The sequence below is a fragment of the Otolemur garnettii genome, unplaced genomic scaffold, assembly GCF_000181295.1.
Source record: "Otolemur garnettii isolate 467f Iridium unplaced genomic scaffold, OtoGar3 scaffold00001, whole genome shotgun sequence".
NCBI lineage: Eukaryota > Metazoa > Chordata > Mammalia > Primates > Galagidae > Otolemur > Otolemur garnettii.
Window position 1 is genome coordinate 32,789,043 of NW_003852396.1, and position 22,318 is coordinate 32,811,360.

The 22,318-nt window shown below is 33.9% G+C and overlaps 1 protein-coding gene and 1 pseudogene across 1 annotated transcript; one reads left to right on the forward strand and one right to left on the reverse strand.

The window, feature by feature from the left end:
• Positions 1–3,820: 3,820 nt before the first annotated feature.
• LOC100962300 (olfactory receptor 51V1-like) lies at positions 3,821–4,759 on the reverse strand. The gene has a single exon (XM_003780977.1). The coding sequence runs from the start codon at positions 4,757–4,759 to the stop codon at positions 3,821–3,823; it is 939 nt and encodes a 312-aa protein (XP_003781025.1).
• A 10,821-nt stretch (positions 4,760–15,580) lies between these two features.
• Positions 15,581–16,536, forward strand: LOC100950857 (annotated as a pseudogene).
• The last annotated feature ends 5,782 nt before the right edge of the window (positions 16,537–22,318 follow it).

The window sequence follows — 22,318 nt, forward strand, 5'->3', positions numbered from 1 at the left end:
CGCACTGCACATCAATGACTTTATTAATCCATCTTATGAATAAAACATCTAGTGACTACCTCATGAGTAGCTCCTCCCTAGTAATGGGATAATCTACCCAACATGCACCTTTTAACATAACCCGGTTTAAAATAACTTAATGGAGAACATGTTGTCAGTCATTACTTTTTTGTTCTTATCTGAAGAAGCCTGAGGCTATGGAGGAGATCTGTCCTGCTGGCCTCAGCCTTTGGAGGCAGTTACTTTAAACTTTAAAAAAGGCATAGTTAAGAAATTTCTAGGGTATACAGAAATTTGTTTGCAAACCTCCGCTCCCATGTGGGCCTTAAGTCAGGGAGTTTTTACACCTGCAACCAACAAGACCAACCTTAGGTCAGGGGCGTTTTAGGCCTGCTGACAATCCGGCCATATGGGATTCTGCCTCAGTTTGTTGCAGAATTGTTGCAATTTGCCTGCACAGTCTTTTCACTTCTCTCTCTCAAACAGCTTTTTTGGCCAGAGGCATATAGGCCTTTTTGCCTATAGAGGAACCAGCTGTGAATGACTAAATTGTTTAAATATTACCATATTTCTTACTAATAATAAATTGAATTCTTGGAAAATATCCTATTTTTTGTATGAAGGTTTTATACACTTGAAACATTTCAGTTGTGAGGTACAATTATAGCATTAATTACATGACATCAAGACTTAATGTTCTCCATGGCAACCCTAAGTATATTACAGAAAGATACAGTAACATGTACATAAAATCTTTAACAAATATGATAGAAACAATGCAGATTTCATTCTAGAAGAGGGTAATGAGAAAGTGAAATCCACATTTTTTACAATTTTCAAATTTTTGTATTATCGCAGATTAGTTTGATCTACATGTTGCCCTGGGTTTGTTTCTGTGTTTCAATGTTCTGTTTTAGTGACATGTAGGTACATGTTCATATAGATAATATCATTCTTTAACTGTTGCATGTTAGGTGTATCTACTTGGAATTTAGAATAATAAAATAATTCTTTAAAAAGATCAAATAATTAGCAAACTTAAAGTTTTCAGGAAAAAATACATATACAACTGAACAAATACATAAATAGAAAATGTTATGATAAAATGTAAATCAATATTTCTTAAAACTTTGATAAAATAGGAAAATAGCTTCAACACAAAAACTGCCAAAGATCCTTACATAAGAAATTTCAAATCTAAGCAAATCTAAGCAAATCTAAGCAAATCTAGAAAATCTACAATTATAAACCATCCAACAAGGAATTTGCATGGAACACATGGATTTAATAAGGGAATACAACCAAATATTTAGGAAGAAAATATTAACATTTCTATGTAACCTAGTCTCAGAAAATGGTAAAGGAGAAAATCTTTCACAAATCAAATAATAAAGGTAGCATCTTGTTGATAAAATAGTGAAACTATGTGATGACAAGGTAAGAAAACTACTGGCAATATTTTTTATAAAGATACCTCCTTCCCATATGTAATAATAATTATTCATAACTACCGCTTTTTGACTGCAAAATAACTCTAAGACCTTTCTCTCTGATCACTACTTTGGAAAGTTTCCATCTTTCAAGTTCTGAGCGATGTCTTACTGTGGAAATAGAAATTTATGAGGTCCAATTACTGCCTTACACAATAGGTGAGAAATTTAATTTCTACCCAGGAGATCTGAGACACACATCAACAACAAAATCACTTCACAAACACAGGCCTCTGGGCATCGTATGTCAACTTAAGTTATAGTTTTCCATGGATGTTGCAATATTTACCTACATATTGATAGAAAAGTTTTATCAATCAAGTTTATTTATCAAGATTCTCTAGTTTTTCCTGGAGAAAATCATTCCTTTTCTCCAGGAACCTGTGTCAGCAGATTCAGAATATCCAGTACCATTGGATCATAATTCCAAGACCAGAATCTTATTGATACATGGTATCACTATCCTTAAATATCTGATTAGACAGACAAAGCCTGAGTCACTGCCAAACACCACATCTATCAGCAGAGAGTTAACTCTACATTTGTGAAATGTGTTAACTCTACATTTGTGAAATCCAAAAGTGATTCTTCAGTGATCCATTAGATTGGGAAGGAAACCTGAAAATCAGCTGATTCACAGATAAGATAGTAAATTGAAAAAGGGAACTAAGAGTACTTTAGTTAAAAGTGAGAGATTCAAATGAAAGAAAAAAGACTAGTAGCTAGAAAAGCAATACTTCTTAAAGGCCTTGTTCAAAATCTAACTGTATATCTTTAAAGTAATTGAATTAGCACGGTAGAGGGCAAAATGACCCATAGATATGGGAGTGAGGGTTGTGATAGCCATTGACCGAAGAGAAGAATCAGTCATGTCTCATCCAATGTGAATCTACATGTGTATCACGTTTTTCATTCCAAAGGAAAATGCCAGTCCGAGGAATGTCAGCAGACTCAGTGACACAGCAGTTAATGAATCCTGAGACTACATCAGGGTTCTTTTAGGACAAATGACTCTAAAATAATCTCACTTCCTTGCTTAGGGATCTCAATAAAACATGCACTGAAACTTTTCCAGATATCTATGGATCCTGTTACTTAAACTTTAATCACTTCCTGAAGAAATTAGGGAAATTTATTTTAGAAAATGGACTACTATAATTGTTAGCAGATATTAAAAGTTATAATAGCACAGGAAACAAGTGCACAAGACCATAGGAAAAACATTAGGAAAGTCTTAGGACTTAGAATAATTTTATTGGGTGCCATCATTTTTATATAATAGAGCATGAAGTACATGTAATAGGCATTAGGACACAATAGTAGCTTATAACTAAGAAGGCTATCTCTGGAATCACACTGACTCAAATCCCTTCTCCACTTGCTTCTAATTACAAAACTTTACAGAGTTTATTTTATCTTTGCTCATTCTCTTTAAATTGAAGAAACATAAAGTAGTACTTGTAATATTGTCTGGAACACAATAAAAGTAGAGGGTGAAATTAGAAACACAATTTATATTACTTTGTCGTCATAACAATCTAGGCTCTGTTTTAAACTGAGACAAGTTATTTAATTATATAAGACAAAAAAGTGGACTTAATCATTTTAATATGATTCAGATAGTTTTCAAAAAGTAGTTGCCATTGGCATTATTATTTAGATAAACAAAATAATCACAAATAGGTATTTCTTTATACTCTAGAAATTACTATCTATATCTCCAGCTCAATTTCCATTTATAGGATAAAAGCAAGGAAAGAGCCATTTCATAGGTGAACAACTTAGCATCAGGGTTACATTTTTTGTTGTTTATTTCATTATTTTGTAAGCCAAATATTCCAATCTTCCTATGATACTTACTAAAATATATGGCCGTCTGACTAAATCAGATAGCAGGAGACATGGATAAACAGTAAATATTTCTATTTACTAGAGTAATAAAAGGGCTAAGACAACCGATGATCTTTTTGTAAGCACTTGGAGTTTCATCAGTAAAATTTACCTTTACCATAAAGGGTGAATCTAAAACTACCCTATCTCAACTGGCTATAAAAAAGTATGAATTCTGCCAGTGAAACTGACTCATACGCTAGTATGATTCCTGGCCCACTGCATATCCTTTTTGTTATTCATAAATTTTACCAAAATGTTACGTGAGTCAATTTCACTAACGATTAATGACTATAGGAAAATGAAGAGGAAGTATTTATAACATGTAAAATATGAAAATAGAAGTTATTAAAACAATTTTTAATACCTTTTAAATCTTGCCATTTTTACTCCACATGTTGAGTTTTAAATAAGGTCACAATTGCTCTCATGATTTAGAATTATTCCAAGTAGAACAATTTCTGGACTCTTTTTCTTATCTGTTGAGTCTTGATACTATAAATAATAGGATTCATCAAGGGTGGAAAAATGATGTAGATGTTCCCCATGAGGACATGAACCAGGGGTGAGAGGTGTTTTCCAAAACGATGCACCATGGTCAGACCAATGATTGGGATGTAGAAAACCAAAACAGCACAGATGTGAGATACACAGGTCTGCAAGGACTTGAGTCTCTCCTCTTGCGATGCAATGGCTAACACAGCACGTAGGATCATGACATAGGAGATGATTATGAGCACAGCATCCAACAACAGAGTGCTGACTACCAGGAACAGACCATAGAAGCTGTTGAAGCGAATGTCTGAGCAGGCAATTCGAATCACGTCTTGCTGCAGGCAGAAAGAGTGAGAAAGGACATGAGGACGACAGTAACTTAAGAACTTCAGACGGATGATGACTGGAGGTATAAGTAAAAAACTTCTACACAAGATCACCATCCCAATTTTCATGATCTTGTCATTTGTTAGAATGGAAGAGTAGCGCAGTGGATTGCAAATAGCAATGTAACGGTCAAAAGCCATAGCCAGGAGGACAGAAGACTCCATAAAAGACAGACCATGAATGAAATAGGACTGAGCAATGCAGGAATCCAGGCTAATCTCTTGAATGAACCCCCACAGGATCCCCAGTACTGTGTGCACAGTGGACATCCCCACGCACAGGTCAGTGAGGGCCAACATGGCCAGAAAATAGAACATGGGCTGGTGCAGGCTTGACTCAGTCCGGATCACATGGAGCACCATGCAGTTCCCCAGGAACACCATAGCATAGACGGAGGAGAAAGGAATGGAGAGCCAGAGATAGTAAGCTTCTAGGCCAGGGAAACCGGTAAGAAGAAAACTGGAACTATTGAGGTTTGAGATAGAGATAGCAGACATTAATAGGGGATTATAATTATTTTTAGAAAGGTATAAATGACATACAATTGTGATCCTCTAATTTTTTGTAATATTCATCTGCTTTAAGAAAAAATGCAATACAATTTTTCTAAGTAAACTCATAGATTTGGCACAATAGAGACCTGATTCTTTATTTTTTAGGTAAAAATTTCTTTCTCTAGACATGGGAATTTCCAGTCTTTTGAGTAAGGATGAAAGAAGGGAGTTTTGTGCAGAAATAATAATGTTGGTGGCCATAAGGGATTTTGATTTCAAGTTGGACTTCTGGGAGTCTTTGTTCATCCCTAAAGGAATATGATGTGTGATCTCAGAGGTGCACTCTTGCATGGGTGACGTCACTCTTGGGACAATGTGACATTAAGTTATTTTTTTTTTCTGGGATCCTACAGCTATTTCTTTCACTTTCAGAAGATCACAATATCCCTGAAGAAATGGACTACTTATAGTCCCTACTTTGCAGAGCATAAAAATTAGCCAAGAGAGAATATGCTCTGTAAGTGGATTCAGAACTTGTTTACACAGTTCACAATGTTTAGTTCATCCACAAATTATTTACCAATTTAAATCAAACTTTCTTTTTCCCTTTTTCTCCCATGGACCTTCTCATTGTTTAGAAGATTTATTCCTTTTCTGAATCTTCATAATATTATCTTGCATGTCTTTCATATGTAAGATGGCATAATTGCCATAAACTGAGGGGCACTCAACAAATAGTTTCAATGCATTCATTTTATCTATGACTTCGTTAGCTACTTATAGCTAAAATAAAATCATTTACTTAAAAATATCACATTTTTGTATGAACCAAAGAGTCATAAACATAGCCAATGTGGATTTCACCTCTTGTAGATCCATGAGTCCACGTTAAATACATAGGGACACATGAAATGGGTTTCTTTGGTGAAGATAGTCTATGAATTATTAGAGTCTATAGGAATAATGGTAAGATTTCAGAATACAAATGAAGTTCTATAAAACACTACCAAAATATTTGTACATTTGATTGCTACAAACTATTTCTAAGAAGGAGTTGTTTGATGTTTTAGGAAGAACACTATATTTAAAAATGCAAATAAAACATTTAAATTATGTCAGAATCTAGGCATTATGCTCAGCATACAACTGAGTGTCCAAATACAAGTCTAGGAAAAGGAGAATTAATAAATGCAATCAATATGAAAGATAAATGACTTTGAGATGAATTACATTTAAAGTGTGCTACTTTTTCTTGATAAGGATTTAGTCAAAATGAATGTCAGTGCATAATGGAATGAGTGTAGCAACCAGGCTAAGAGAAAAAAGTGGGCACATAGGACCTAGAAGTTAGATAGTCTATAGTGCAAGAGGAAATTAATGTGGCCTTTATCTTTTTTTCCTTTTTAAAAGATTAAACTCTTTACTTCAAGATAATTGTAAATTCACATCCAATTTTAAGAGACACTACTGAAAGACCCTGTGTACTGTTTACCTAGACTTTTTTTTTGCACTCCATTTTCAGTTTACCCTGGTGAATCTCTTCAGTCTTCCTCCATATAATAGTGTTTGTAAGACATGGTGCTGTACAACTCCTGAAGAACCAGGAAATGACAGACTTTCAAAGATGACCCATTCTGAAGGACAAGACAGAAAGCCTCTGCCTCTCATGCTATCCCTGCAGCTCTTTATTCAGCAGCCTTGTTAACATATTGTACCATTCCTGACATAGAATTCTTGCAAAGTGTTCTACACCAGAGGAAATGAGATATCAAATATAGAGATAAATAAAATCTATAGTAGTACTATGGACTGATAACTGATAACTGCTGATCACAGCAGCGTGTCATAGGCATGTCATGCTGTACATCCCTCAGAGGGGAAGGAGGGTACTTGAGGATGTGACATGGAGGAAAGAACAGACGCAGGGTTGTGAAGAGGAGAGATAAGGGAAGGCAGTAGGAAGCAGTCCCATGTTAAGGCTCTGCCATAAAGAATAGCAGTAAAGGGGGGCGTGCTCTGGAAAGAGGATGGGATCATGGAGATAAACTAAGACCTGAATATAAAACACTCATTTTTGGAAGCCTTGGTGTGTGTGTGAGCGAGAGAGAGAGAGATTAACACCCTAGGAGTCAATTCAAGGACCAAATGAGTGCTCCTGTCTCTTTTTCCTCTGTTCTTTTTACATGTTTTCTTAGAAATATATCCATTTGGTATCTGAGAACCCATCCAAGAGATAACTGCTATGAATATACTAAGTCCACATGTGTTTTGAAAGCAGATACCAGCCTTGCCAAATGGGCATTTTTTTTAGAGTTGACCTTTTAAATTGACATAATATTTGTAAATATATATGGGGTAGAAATATATAATGTCTTGTGATCAGAACAGAGTAATTAGCATATCTATCTGTTCAAACATTTACTATATCTTTTTGTTGGGAACATTATCTTGCTTCTGGCTATTTCAACATGTATAACATATTATTGTCAACCATAGCCATCCTATGGGGATATATCAATAGAAATAGAAATTGTCTCTCATCTAGATGTAAATTTTACATCTGACAACAAATCTCTGTTGCCATTGGGGTCTCACAGAAAAGCGAGGTCACAGAGAATAAGCATGCTTATTGAAATGATATTTTAAATAAAGGTGGCCATTTGCTTGCTCAGGCAAAATGGCAAGTTTCTTTGTTTACTGTTGGTTTATATAGTCAATTTTGTGCATGTGTGCTATACAGTAATGACTCCACTAATATTCATTACAATCCCTCTGCACATGCCCACTGGACATCAATGACTTCGCTCTGCAAATGTGCATGGGACATCAATGACTTCATTAATCCATTTAAACATCTATGACTACCTCGTGAGTAACTCCTCCCCAGTAATCTGATAATCCACTTAACATACACCTTTTAACACAACCCTTTCAACATAACCCAGTTTAATATAACTTAATGGAGAACATGTTGTCAGTCATTACTTCTTTGTTCTTATATGATGAAGCCTTCAAGAAACAGAGTATAGACTACTAATTTCCAGGGGCTGAGGAGTAAGGGAAATAGGAAGATACTAGTCAAAGAGTAAAAGTATAAGATGAATATATTCTAGATATCTAATGCATAGCATGGTAGGTAGAGTTAATGGTAATGAATTGTACCTTGAAAATTTGCTAACTGAGTTGAACTATAATTTCTCACCCCCATAACTATTTACGGTAAAGTTTCTATTAGATAGCTTAATTATGAGGATTTTTATAGAGGGTATACTTACGTCAAAACAGCATTTTGTTGTTTTATTTGTCAAAAAATGTAGAAAATACGCTACTGGAAAAAATAAGCATACATAGCCCATAGCCCACCATACATTGTGATTTTGATCATACAAATTCTCAAAATGGATCATAAAACTAAAGGTGAATTACTGAGATAGAAAACAGAGGGAAGTATGTGTGATTTGGAACTTGGGTGTTGAAGTCATTCATTTTTATTTGTATTTTTTTTCTGCAACTATAAGGTTATAGTTCTTTACTTACTCTGTGGTGTATTATTTTGACTAATATGTGAATGTCAAAGTAACTGGATTTTATTTGCTGAGCTTTTTATTTTATATGTTAACAAATATGTTCTTGAGGAACATTAGTTATAGTTTAATATCATTTCAATGTATTTTCCTAACTTTAAAGATGCCCTCATAGTAAATAGATGGAAAATTATCTATCCACAGTAATTTATGGAGAACTTTAAATAGAATTAGCGTTACTTTCTCTTACATGTTTTGGTCTGTATCACAAGTGAAGCCATCTGTGCATAAAATGTTCTTTGAAGATTTGTAACTCAAAATGTAATGGCTTTAATTTGTTCTTTTCAGGTTATATATTTCTTCTATCATTCAAAAGCAGTATGTCTTTAATGAATTAATCTATTTTTTCCAAGTTTTCAAATATATTGGAAAAAGATTGCTAACAATACTCCATCTTTATCCTTTTAATAGAAATGTAATCGGTAGTGATGTTGTCTGTCTAACTTTGGATATTGAAAATGTATATATTTTACCATATTTATAACCAGTATTGCAGAATGTACATAAACTTTATTTATATTCTGAAAGAAGCAGTTTCACTGATTGACTGCTTTCTATTTTCTGTGTATGCTTGCTCTGAGATTTTTTATTACCATTATTCTGCATATTATGTCTTTAATTTGCTCATTTTATCATTTTTATATCTGTATTTATTTTGGTTCATTTTTATTTTCACATATCCAACTTCACTCATCTTCAATGTCTAATCTCTCTTCAATCTTATTTAGATAATACATATTTTATCTAAGACATTTTGGTTTTCAAGTGCTAGAAGTGTGAACTAGGTCTTTTTATATCTTCTAGGCCTTTACTCAAATACTTCAGTATATCAAATACTATTATAATTACTGTTTGTTTTTGCTATTTCTAAAAGTAGAGTTATTTCTGTGTTGGGTTCAACTGATAAAGATTTTTTTTCCTCATTAAGTGTTATATTTCCTGCTTCTTTGCATACTAATTTTGATTGTACACTAGAAACTGTAGAATTTGCGTTTCTGGCTATTAAATAAACTTACATCCCTATACACATTTTTTGATATGTTTTAGATGAAATTTATGTTAAATGGGAGCAGATTGATCATTTCTTGTCTTGGATTCAAAGTTTATTAGATTGGACTGGGTACTATTTATTCTAGTGCTAATTTTCCCCAGGAAATACTGCTTTGATTATTATACCAAACAGTATTTGAGTTGTAAGAGTTTTTCATTCTGACGTACAGGAATAAACTTTGTTCATGCTTCTGTGTAAAGTATTAGTTATTTGTACAACTCTAGGGCAATATATTTTCTCCAATTTCAAGCAATCTTAGCACATGAAAATGCCCCTAGTATGGTGAATAGTTAAGGAAGGACACTCTGCATGTCCCCAAAGTCCTTATAATATAGAGCTCTCTCCTTTGGATATTCCTTTTTTCATAATATATATAGGCCCAATCTTAGCACATGAAAATGCCCCTAGTATGGTGAATAGTTAAGGAAGGACACTCTGCATGTCCCCAAAGTCCTTATAATATAGAGCTCTCTCCTTTGGATATTCCTTTTTTCATAATATATATAGGCATTTGGGCTGCTTCTATGACTTGGCAATTATGAATTGCACTGCAATAAGCATTCTGGTGCAAATGTCTTTGTTGTAAAATGAGTTTTGATCATCTGGGTGGATACTCAGTTGAAGAATTGCAGCCCAAGTGCCCATCAACCCATGAATGGATTAATAAATTGTGGTATATGTATACCATGGAATACTATGCAACCAGAAAAAAGGATGAAGACTTTACATCTTTTATGTTTACCAGGGTGGAACTGAAACATATTCTTTTTAGTAAAGTATCTCAAGAATGGAAAAAATTACCCAGTGAGCTCAGTACTATTATGAAACCAGTATATAATCACCTACACATTCATACAAATGATAAAACATAAAATTATAGTACAGAAAGCAAAAGATTAGAGGAGGGGAGAGGAGAGGGTTGGAGGAGAGAGGGTATTTGGTGGGACCTCATCTACTGTGCACAATGCAATGGTACATTTCAAACCTATTAAGAGTAGAATATAAATATCATATCAGAACAGTAAGTGAAGTGATGGTTATGTTAATCAGCTCGATGTAAGCATTCCACAGTGTATCAAATTAGCACACAGCACCCTATAGTTATACACAGTTATGTTTTAATTTTAAAAATTTGCATATTACCTACACTCAAGTCTTTCTCATCATTTAGAGAGTTCATTGAGGTTCTTTTCAATTGTTTCTCCCCATAGTCTTCATTAATGGAACACTAGAAATGGCATCTATGAAGTGGAATTCACCTTTTTCTTCCCAGCATTACTACATTGAATTATAAGTCTTTCTAAGCCCGAGTAGGTATTTTATGATTTCTGATATTATCTTTTGACTTCCATCTCTCCTTTATAAAATCAAATGTTAAAGGCATCCCAGGATTGAGATTTACTCTCATTAGACATTATGGGGAGAATTGGAGTGGCTCAGATTTAGGTTAGCAATCCCATAAAGAGTTGTAATTCTTTGAGTATGCTTCCTCATACAAACAACAAAAAATAATCAGAATAATAGCGAGTGGGTAAAAGTTTTGACCTGAGAGAACATAATTTCATTCCTTGTTCTTAAGTAAGGATAATTATGGCATAGCCCTTGCCCAACTCTTTATACTATGTTCTTTATTTGCCTCTGAAAATGGATTTCTTTATATGTATGGAATGTTACTACATTAGCATGAGTAAATGCATGGGAAACTTGCATAAGAAAGTGTGAAAATTAAGCTTGTATGTTTTTCCATAGGTGCCTATGAGAATTAGAGAAAAATATTTAGATGAGACCCAAAGGGAGTATGGGGGATTGAACATGTAATGATATATATAGGAGTTAGATCTGATTAAGTGTCAGCTCTTAGTAGGCATTCTGAAAAGGAGATTAACATTTTGTATGTTGTTTGATCTGGGACATGAGGAATATTAAAAAGTAATATTGATCTCCTCATGATCTAAGGGGAATTTCCTCTTTCTTTTCTTCCCTCATCAAAAATTTTAAAATTCTTCAAATAAGGAAGGTATGTATTCTTTCTGTGGTCAGCAAAGCAGAAATAAAAACAGATGAAGCTTAAATGATGAGATATTAACAATCTTAGCATTACCCTAACCTTAGTCTTTGTAGAAAACCTTTGTTTTCTACATTCCCTAACCTTAGTCTTTCATTCCTGCTGCAAATGTATACCTGAAAACATGGGAAGTGGATTTGAATTTGTACTAAAATTTGTATAGTTTGATACTTAAACTCAGAAAAAAGTAAACTCTAAATGAGCCATTAATTACCAATGAGTTGTATTTATTAAATAGTCAATCTCTCATTCAGATTGAGCCAAAGAAGAAATATCAAATTCTGCTTAAGGATATTAGTAGTTATTTCCTGGGGATGATGCTTGGGCTGAGAATTGAATGTTAAACATGGGTGCCGGAAAAATATAATAGAAATAGGTGGTGAGCATAGGAAAGTGTTCAAGACATTTTGTACCATTTAAAAAATTTTTATAGAATTCCAAAATATCATTTCTAATGACCACTAAGAAGTTTGTAAAGAAGGTTGCAGTGAATGACAAAAAGAATAGCTAATTCTCAACAGGAACACCTTGATGTGTCTGAAAAGAATTTTACACAAACTGTCAAAAGAACAAAGCCTGTGAGCATTTACAACCTGGGAAAATAGCAATCATGAAATGTGGGTGACAAGTAAACACCTCTGTGAAAGTATGGACAGTTGAAAATGAAAACAGATGATGGAGATATAAACTGCCAGCCAGATGTGCAGGTAACTTAGTCACAAAAGTGAGTAGTGACTATCAAAAACACATCAAAATCAGTTAAGAAATATGGCACACATTTGATTACATGATTTTTCACATATTTAATTTCACGTGTCTGTGAGTGTGTGTGATGTGTGTGGTCTTGGTTTGTAATGGTATGGTAGTGGAGTTATTGAGATTAAGGAGCCAAGAATAAGGGGAAAATAAAGTAAGAATGGAGAGTCAATTATTGTGTCAGTCTCAAGAATCCTCATAGGGTTCCTGAATATAAAGTCTCAAAGAGGATCTGAAAACTAAACTGATTGCACAGATGCTTCTTAGTCATTACAGATTTATTACAGTTCTGGATTACCGCATAAAGAAACTAAGAAAATGGTTAGATTATCAAATAAGGAAGGTTTTCAGTTAATTCTTTTTTTTTTCTTGAGAGACAGTCTCACTGTCATCCTCTGTTGGATGCTGTAGTGTCATAGCTCACCACAACCTCAAACTTTTAGGCTCAAGTGATTCTCTTGTGTCAGCCTCCCAAGTAGCTGGAACTACAGGCACTGGTCACAAAGCCTGGCTATTTTTAGAGACGGGTTATCACTGTTGCTCCGGCTAGTCTCAAACTCATGAGTTCAGGTGATCCACCCACCTCGGTCTTCCAGAGTGCTGGGATTACAGGTGTGAGACACTGCCCACACTCAGTTAATTCTTTAATGAAGATAACGTTAGAGGAAACCATCCAGTGTATGTGCAACTCTCAATATGTCAAGGGAATATGCTTTGTGTTTACATGGAAATTCAACAAACGAATGGATAATATATGTTGAAAGTATCATATTCTTATATCTGGCCCAGAGCTTGTTGGAGTATAATTAAATTGAGTGAGAAAAATTACTAGAACTAGTTATTTAGGAATGTGAAAAAGATAAAACTAGTATTATATATATACACATGTGTATATATATGAGAAGCAACAGTAGTATTAATTTGAAGCCTTAATATCTGGATTCATGATAGAGTCAAGTTATAGGGACAATTATTCAGATATGAAATGTAAATGTAAAATAAAGGACTCCAAAGAATGTAGACTTATTTCATGCTACAAGTAAGCTCCGCAGCTTTAGTTTTCTATACCCAGACCTGCACAGTGCCTCCATCGATAAGGATACTAAATAAATAGATTCTGATATGAATTAAATTTTGTACTAGTGGTGAATGTCTTTCAATGTGTAAGGAAAAAAAAAAAACTTCTATGGGATTACAATGGTATCTTTTAAATGAGTATTGCAGGAAAAAATTTATAAATTGGCATATATAACCTTCCATAGAAGAATGAATGAAATTGAGGAATAGGAAACTGAGCTGTGTAATAATATTTAAGGGTGGTGTATGAAAAAATAATTTAAAGAGACAAAAATAATAAAAATATATGCATTAGGACTATGAAAAATGACCACATTTTTATTAAAGAGAAAAGTTTATATAATTTAAATTTACTTCATTATTTTAACACATTTGTGTATTAAATCTTGCCAAGGAAAACTTTATTCTTTATTCTTGCCAATGTCAGGTTAAACAAGAATTTAAAGATACTGTACCATACTCTACTGACGTAAAGAATAAGACTTTTTTTTTTTAGAGACAGAGTCTCACTTTGTCGCCTTTGGTAGAGTGCCATGGCATCACACCTCACAGCAACCCCCAGATCTTGGGCTTACATGACTTTTTTGTTTCAGCTTCCCAAGTAGCTGGACTACAAGCGCCCTCCACAATACCCGGCTATTTTTTTGCTGCAGTTTGGCTGGGGCCAGGTTGCCCTACTCACTGAGCCACACATGCTGCCCGAGAATAAGACTTTTTGTTATGAAATATATTAATAGGAAATATATAAAAAATGTTTATTTTTAATTAAAAAATATATCTTAAGGTAAATCCCACTGAACAAACATTACCAATTCGATACTGTTTAATGTACTTTAGTATCTTGTTCCTTGTGTTGATAATTTATGATGGATTTTATAAACTCATATTGTCTAAGAACAGTTTTTTATATGTGAACATTTCAAATTAAAGATATTTAATGATGAGATTTTTAGAATAGAAATTTTTCTAGAAAATAATAAACTGCATAACAACTGTCCATTTGTGGCCATTATTCTAACAAGCCAAATTTTTCCCAGTACAAAATTTTCCATTACAAATTTTCATAGAAATATTTCAATATGTCATCGTTTATTATTTACCTCTAAGATCTATAATTCCTTCCAAGTTTCCATAAAAAATTTCCTTCACATACCACCGTTGAGAGAAAACAGAATTAAAACCATACTATATTGCATCTGTATGTCTAAGATGTATATTTTTTAAATGACACTTATAATACAACATTGTCCTTGATAGCAAGGATGCTACTTTACTATATCTTTAGTTTTTTTTTAATTTCAAATTAATATGAGTGTACAAGTGATTAGGTTACACTGTTTGCATTTCTTATCCAATGTTGAGTGTCGCTCCTGAAATAGTGAAATTCCCTCTTATTTTCTTTTCGCTAACCTGTTGATTGACTGAATAAATACTTCTAGTAAGGACAAAAATGTGAAGATACAATTATAAATCAGTTGAGTATCCCTATCTTATTATCATATAAAGCCAAGCTGCTGTTCTATAAGATAATTTTAATTAATGATAAACAAACCACATGCCCTTACATTAGGAGCAATATATCTTCTCTCTAGCATGAATGTATGTACGCCTTGAGAGTGTGTGTGTGAGAGAGAGAGAGAGAGAGAGAAAAGTAGAGAGGCATAGACACAAATACAGAGAGAAACAGAGAGAGACTGAGAGACAGAAAGAGGGAGGAAGAGAGAAAAGAATAGATAGAACAGAGAACTGAAAACTGAGATAAAAACATAAGAAGCCAGGAGTCAGATCAGGCTCAGGGGCTTACACCTGTAATCCTAGCACTCTGAGAGGCCAAGGTGTGTGGATTTCTTGAGATCAGGAATTTGAGACCAACCCAAGCAAGAGTGAGAATCCTTGTCTCTATTAAAAATAGAAACACTATGTGGGCATTGTGAAGGGAGCCTATTGTCTCATCTACTTGGGAGGCTGAGGGAAGAGGATCTCTTGAGCAGAAGCATTTGAGGTTACTGTGAGCTATGATGCCACACACTCTACTCAAGGTAAGGGAGTGAGACTGCCTAAAAAAAAAAAATAATATTAATAATGACTATCTATCTGTCTAATCTATCTAGGTATTCCTGTACCTACTTAGTTAACTCAGCAGTAATTGGGTATGCCTGAGAAATTCCCTGTGAAACAAGATTCAGTCTCTGGTTGTATAAATCTAGGTGAGAACAGAGAACAGAAAAGAGGTACCAACAAACACGGCCAGCCTGAATCAGAAGGTACCAGCCAAGGATCCTTAAGCCAACATGCTCAAGCAAAATGGTACAGTCTTCAGGCCTCCTGTGCTGACGCTTGTTGGTATCCCGGGCTTGGAATCTGTGCAATTCTGGATTGGAATCCCTTTCTGTACCATGTATATCCTTGCTTTGTTTGGTAATTCCCTGCTCCTGGTTGTCATCAAAGCTGAGCGCAGCCTCCATGAACCCATGTACATCTTCCTGGCAATGCTTGGAGCAACAGACATTGTTCTCAGTACCTCCATCCTACCTAAAATGCTAGGAATATTCTGGTTTCATTTGGAAAAGATATACTTTGATGCCTGTCTCTTGCAGATGTGGTTCATCCACACATACCAGGGTATTGAGTCAAGTATTTTAGTGGCCATGGCTCTGGACCGCTATGTGGCAATCTGTGATCCTCTGAGACATGCAACCATTTTTAGCCACCAACTTCTTATTAAGATTGGGGTTGGGGTGATACTTAGAGCTGGCCTTCTTGTCGCTCCCTGTCTCATCCTGATCAAATGCCGGCTGAAATTCTACCAGACTAGACTACTGTGATCTCCCATTCATACTGTGAGCATATGGCTGTCGTGAAGTTGGCAGCAGAAGATGTTCGTATCAATAAGATCTATGGTTTATTTGTAGCTTTCAGTATACTTGGACTAGACATAATATGCATCACTTTGTCCTACATTCGAATTTTTATAACTGTCTTTAATCTTCCTCAAAAGGAAGCTAGGCTAAAGGCCTTCAACACCTGCATCGCCCACATTGTTGTCTTCCTTGAGTTTTATGCCCTGGGTTTCTTCTCTTTCTTTACACATAGGTTTAAGGTCCACATTCCATCCTACATTCATATTCTTCTGTCAAACCTTTACCTACTTGTCCCACCTTTGCTCAATCCTATCATATATGGAGTAAAGACCAAACAAATTCGAGATGGAATGTCTAAGATATTCTTCCCTAAGGGAGATTCTTGATTTTTCATTATCCTACTTAAATAACACAATGTCACTCTGAAACAACCTTGTTCTTGATGAGAATCTATGCTTTCTCAAGTTCACTGAGTGCTAAAATATGAAGTTTTAGTTTTGCTTTCAAGGCAGTAAGATTTGACTCCTAAATAATATCTTTTGTTTTACCTATAGAATTAAAGCACACAGAGCTAGTCATATTTAACTAATTGATGACCCCAAGGCAAAACTTAAAAAAACATTTGTTTATAGCTTTATCAGCTTTCAATAATAGACATGATTTATAAGGAAGAGTAAATGTTGATGTTTTAGCCTCGATTTTGTTTATCACAGGGGCACAAATGTTTTATGTTACATGGATCACTTTTGTCATGCTTGCATTCCAGTTACAAATGTGTCCATCACCCAAATAGTGTTCATTTTACCCTTAGGTTAGGGTTCTTTCCCTTCTTCCTTCCTCCCATTGATTTCCACTGACTTTTACTTCCCTCTGTGTACTGTGTGCTCATTGGTTGGTTCCAAAAAATATCAAGTAGTATCAGTGGCATTGCATAAGAAATGTAATCTAATGTGTTATAATTCTAATGTATATGAAACTAAATTACTTGTACTATTTTAATGGACACACTGAACTATCCTACTTAGTGTACTAATGTGTGCTGACAAAATTTATTGGTCAATAGATATAAAAACTAAAATCACCAAGCTTGTCTTTCAATTACTGAAGACCTTTCTTCAATAATTCAGTGTAAATACTTCCTTAAACATGCACCAAAATTTAAGTGTTATCCTCCAATTAAAAACATTTAGCGCATCAATTACACTAGCACTAAATCAGTCTTAAAGCTTATACTTAAAATGATAACAAACCACTCTACTTTTCTTCAGAAATTTTGAACATTGTCATCATTACTATTATCATCACCATTCACATCTTACAATGGCCTTTGTCCTACGATGATCTGAGCACTGGGAAGACTCTTATGTTTAATTATGATTGAATGCATTTTATCACTTAACTTTTAGAACAGATTTGGATTTACAATAACTTGAATGTATGCATCATGTAAAGAGTTGCCATGTTACCATTCTACATCAAGGTGGCATATTGGTTATATTAAGGAATTGAGATCTGTAGACTATAATTAAAGTCTATAGATTTTAAGAATATTTTCTTAGTTTTTTTCTGAATTACGTTTTTGTCCCCAATGCAATAGTACATTTATCTGAATCTCCTTAGCTTCCTGTTGGCTATGAAAATGTCTCATATTTTCCTTTATTCTAATGACCTTAACACTATTGAAGAATACTATTCAAGTATTTTCTATGCTTTCCTTGTCCTATCTTACATGTTTGGTAAAATCAGAGTTTGATTATGTGTGAATGGGATTCCGGAAGATGAGAGTTAAAGTGGTATTTTAATCCTATTGTCCTCAAATGTATCTGCTATCACCATAATTTGTCACTGTGTATGTTTACCTTGATTACCTGGGGGAGGTAGTACATTTTCATATTTCTTTACTGTGGAGGTCTTTTTCTTTTTATCCATAGGGAACTCTGTGAAGTCATTATATGCATTTCACATTGAAGGAGTACAAGTCTATGTTCCTCTTCTTTATATGTGGAATAGCAATAAATAGAAAATTTAGTAAATCATGTCAAATTCTTCACCTGAGTGATTTTTATTATCCCCCTCTGATTAATTTATCTCATCACTTTTATATCAGTATGGTTTTATAGATATTTACATTACTCTTCAGATTATATGTGACAATCTAGTATCTCTTCATTTATTTTCTTACTTAACTTGTTTCAGTTTGATCTCTGGGAGCTCTTTGCCCTGCCTTCTGTTCCTGTGTGAGTGGTGTGGGTGTGTATGTTTGTGTGTGTATATGTGTTTGTGTGTATTAGCACTGCATACCTCATGGCTCTAAAAGATGCTCCAGGTTCCTCTTGGATATTGTCGGTATCAGTCCTAGAATCAGCCATTTCAGCTTGATCAGTTTCTGAAAGAGTGACGTTCAACCTCAATTTCCAGTAGTGGATTTATTTATATCCCATTGAATTTTTGTCGGCTTTGTTATTAAGTTTATACACATGACTGATTTTTATGTATTTTGTGGAGCTGAATGGTTATTATTATATCATGACCATTTTATTTCTCATCATTTTCTTTTAAGTCTGCTTTGTCTAACATTAACATAGACTGTCCCACTTTCTTTTGGTTAGGTAGCATTGCCTACATTTTTTTATACTTTTAACATTTATTTGTTTTTATATTTAAAATTGATTTCTTTAACACTTTATACACAATTTTTTTAAGACAGTCTCAAACTTCATATTTAAAGCTGATGTACACAATTTTTTTTTTAAGACAGAGTCTCAAACTTTATATTTAAAGTTGATTTCTTTAACAATTTACACATAATTGTTAGGTGTAGGTGTAACCTGGATTTTACACCTACAATAGTAGGTATAAACAGATTTTATTATTCATTATAACATTTTTTTTAAAGACAGAGTCCCAATCTTTTGCCCCAGTCTAGACTGCTGTGGCATCAGCCTAGCTCACAGCAAACGCAAACTCCTGGGCTCAAGGAATCCTCCTTCTTCATTCTCCCAAGCAACTGGAACTACAGGCTCTTGCCATGAAGCTTGACTAATTTTTCTATTTTTAGGACAGAGGAGTTTCAGTCTTGCTCAGCCTGGTCTCTAACTCTTGAGATCAAGGGATATTCCCACCTCCGTTTCCCAGAGTGCTAGGATTACAATGATGAGCCACCGAGTCTGGCCAAAACACCTTAGTTTTTAATTGATGTATTTGGATAACTCAAAGATTAAAGTTTTATTGATATAATTCAATTACTGTATACTACCTTTGTAATTGTTTCCTATTAATTGCATTTGTTTGTTCTTCCTCCCACCATCGTTCTCCCACCCAGTTTTCTCTAGATTTAATTGAAAATATTATATGATTTTAGTTTCTTTTCTCTTTTTTATTATCAATTACACTACTTTAAAGTGTTTAGTGGTTGCCCTGAGCTTTCAGAATACATTTAGAATTAATCCAAACTCATTTTCTTTTTTCTTTTAAATTTTTTTCCAATTTCTTATTATAGAGTACTTACATTACCTATTTTTACAAACACTTTACTGCATTGTAGCATACATATAAAACATGCTTAAACTAGTGAGTCATTATTTTCTTTTTTATTACAGATTCATATGACAATATGCATGATTAGGTTCCAGTGTTTGCATTTATTTGGTAAAGTTCAGTTATAGATGAGCCCTTCGCCTGGGCAGGTACACTGTATATCTTTACATTGTGCCCCTAAAGTGAGAGCTAAGCTCTATTTCAATTAATACACACACTGGACTGTTCATAGGTTGTGCAGGTACCTTAAAATAAAGTTTTGCCAATTCTTTGCTCCCATACCTTATACTATTACTGCTCTCTACGGTTTTATTAATTTATTTATTTAAATAAAGTCTCAAATTGTCATCCTTGGTAGAATGTCATGGCATCATAACTCACAGCAACTCAAATGCTTGGGTTCAACTGATCCTCTTGCTTCACCCTCCCAAATAGCTGGGACTACAAGCACCTGCCACAATGCCCAGCTAACTTTGAAGTAGGGGGGTCTCACTCTTCTTTGGGCTGGTCTCCAACTCCTGAGCTCAAGCAATCCATCTGCCTTGGCCTCCCAGAGTGCTAAGATTATAGGTTTGAGTCACCACACCTGGCTCTAGACTGTGTTTTATTTATTCACACCCTTTAATCACCTAGCACCATTTTATTATTATTGCTTTGAGTCATCTATTGAATCAACTAATACAAATATCAAAGTATTTTTATGTTTATACAAATTCATTATTTTCCAGTGATTTTTCTGTCTTTGCTTAGATTTCAGTCTGTGACCTATATAGTTTTCCTTCTCTCATTTGGATTTCTTCTAACATTACTGCAGAGCAGCATAAATTAAAATTAGAATGATGTCACGTTCACGCAAAGTGATATTGACTTAGTTGCCCTGACTCAGCAGATTTAGGGGTCGGAATTGTTCTTACAGTCTCATTTGACTGAAGAGTTAAACAAAAGTCATTAGCTTTTAAGTTTTTCTTTTATAGTTTTTTCTTATATATTTGAACTATAATCATGAAACTTCTGAGGACCGTGCATGAAATAATGAATACCTTTGTATTAGTAACCTACATATTTACTTAATTGGAACTAAGATCTGATTAAATGAATGGATTTTAAGGTACTCTGTCATAACCACAACTATTGGTTCATAGGAAAAGATATTAATTCCTTAAGGGAAATCATTTATTTCTGAATTATGTATATGTATGCTCATTTACTCTTTGTAATAGTTATAAATTTCTAAAACTAAACTACACAACAAATTTTGCATACATTATGTATATTTAGAAAATGCTGGATGAATTTGAGTTCTCTATAGATCCTAGTTATCAAGCTTTCATCTGATTCAAAATATGCAAATATTCTTCCCAATTGTATAGGGTGTCTATTTGCTTGGGTCGTTGTCTCCTTAGCTGTACAGAAGCTTTTCAGTTTAATTAAGTCCTGTTTGTTTATTTTTGTTGTTGTTGCAATTGCCATGGAAGTCTTCTTTATAAAGTCTTTTCCCAGGCTGATATCTTCCAGTGTTTTTCCTATCCAATCATCACATACAACAATGTGAAAAAGAGATGAATAGAACCTTCTCTAAAGAAGATAGACAAATGACTAGCAAACACACACAAAAAATGCTGATTGTCCCTAATTATCAGAGAAATGCAAATTAAAACCACCCTGAGATAGCATCTAATCCCAGCAAGAATAATTTGAATACTTTTTGAATAAATTTTATTCAAATATTAGTGATGCAAGTTTTGAATACATTTTATTCAAATATTAGTGATGCAAGCAGTATTAAAACTTGACTTTTCTCTCTTCAGAATCCTAGTTCTTAAGTACTGGATATAAGCATTCAATATACACTCATTGAATAAATGGATAGCAAAACATGATTATTGTACAAAAAGAAAGATCACAACTATTTGCTGTGTAATTACATATAAAAGTTAATGAAATATATCCAATGATTCTACTAAGAATAAGGCTATGGGAAACGAATGCAAAAATCTAAATTTTAATGAGTTAATTCATTTCAGAACACAAAATGTTAATCGAATATTTTAAAAATATATAAAAACATTGAACAAAAATCAACAATTTTCAGCTCAAGACCCCTCATCCCAAGAAAATGATCTACAAGGAAAAAAACATTTTAAATAGAGTATGTACAGAAATGTTTAAAGACACTTTCTGTATACCATCTAAATTAAAATTAAAGTTCTCACCTAATGGATTGTTTTATGAGTTAGTCCTTCATAACAATGCTCCAAGTTTTTATTTCCTGAAGCTAAAGGAAAGGAAACTACATGTGGAAAGTTAGAAATATCAAACTCCTCAAGTTTTGCTTTGGTTTTGAAAGCACAGTTTAAATGTTATAAGACTGCTCTGATTGGACTACAGTTTTGTCAACATAGGGGCAACAATAGTGGTTTTTCTGGCAACAATAAAAGATAAAAATAGCAATTTTTGTCAGAAAATGTAATAAAATGATAATTTATAATTGCCTAATAAATGGAGTCTATGTGTTCACTAGTATGGTATGCATGCAAACTCACAAAAGTTTGGGGTTTTGTGAGGGGAAAAAACAAAATAATATGTTTTTTCAGAATGAATGTATTATATACATCCTAAGAATAAAATACA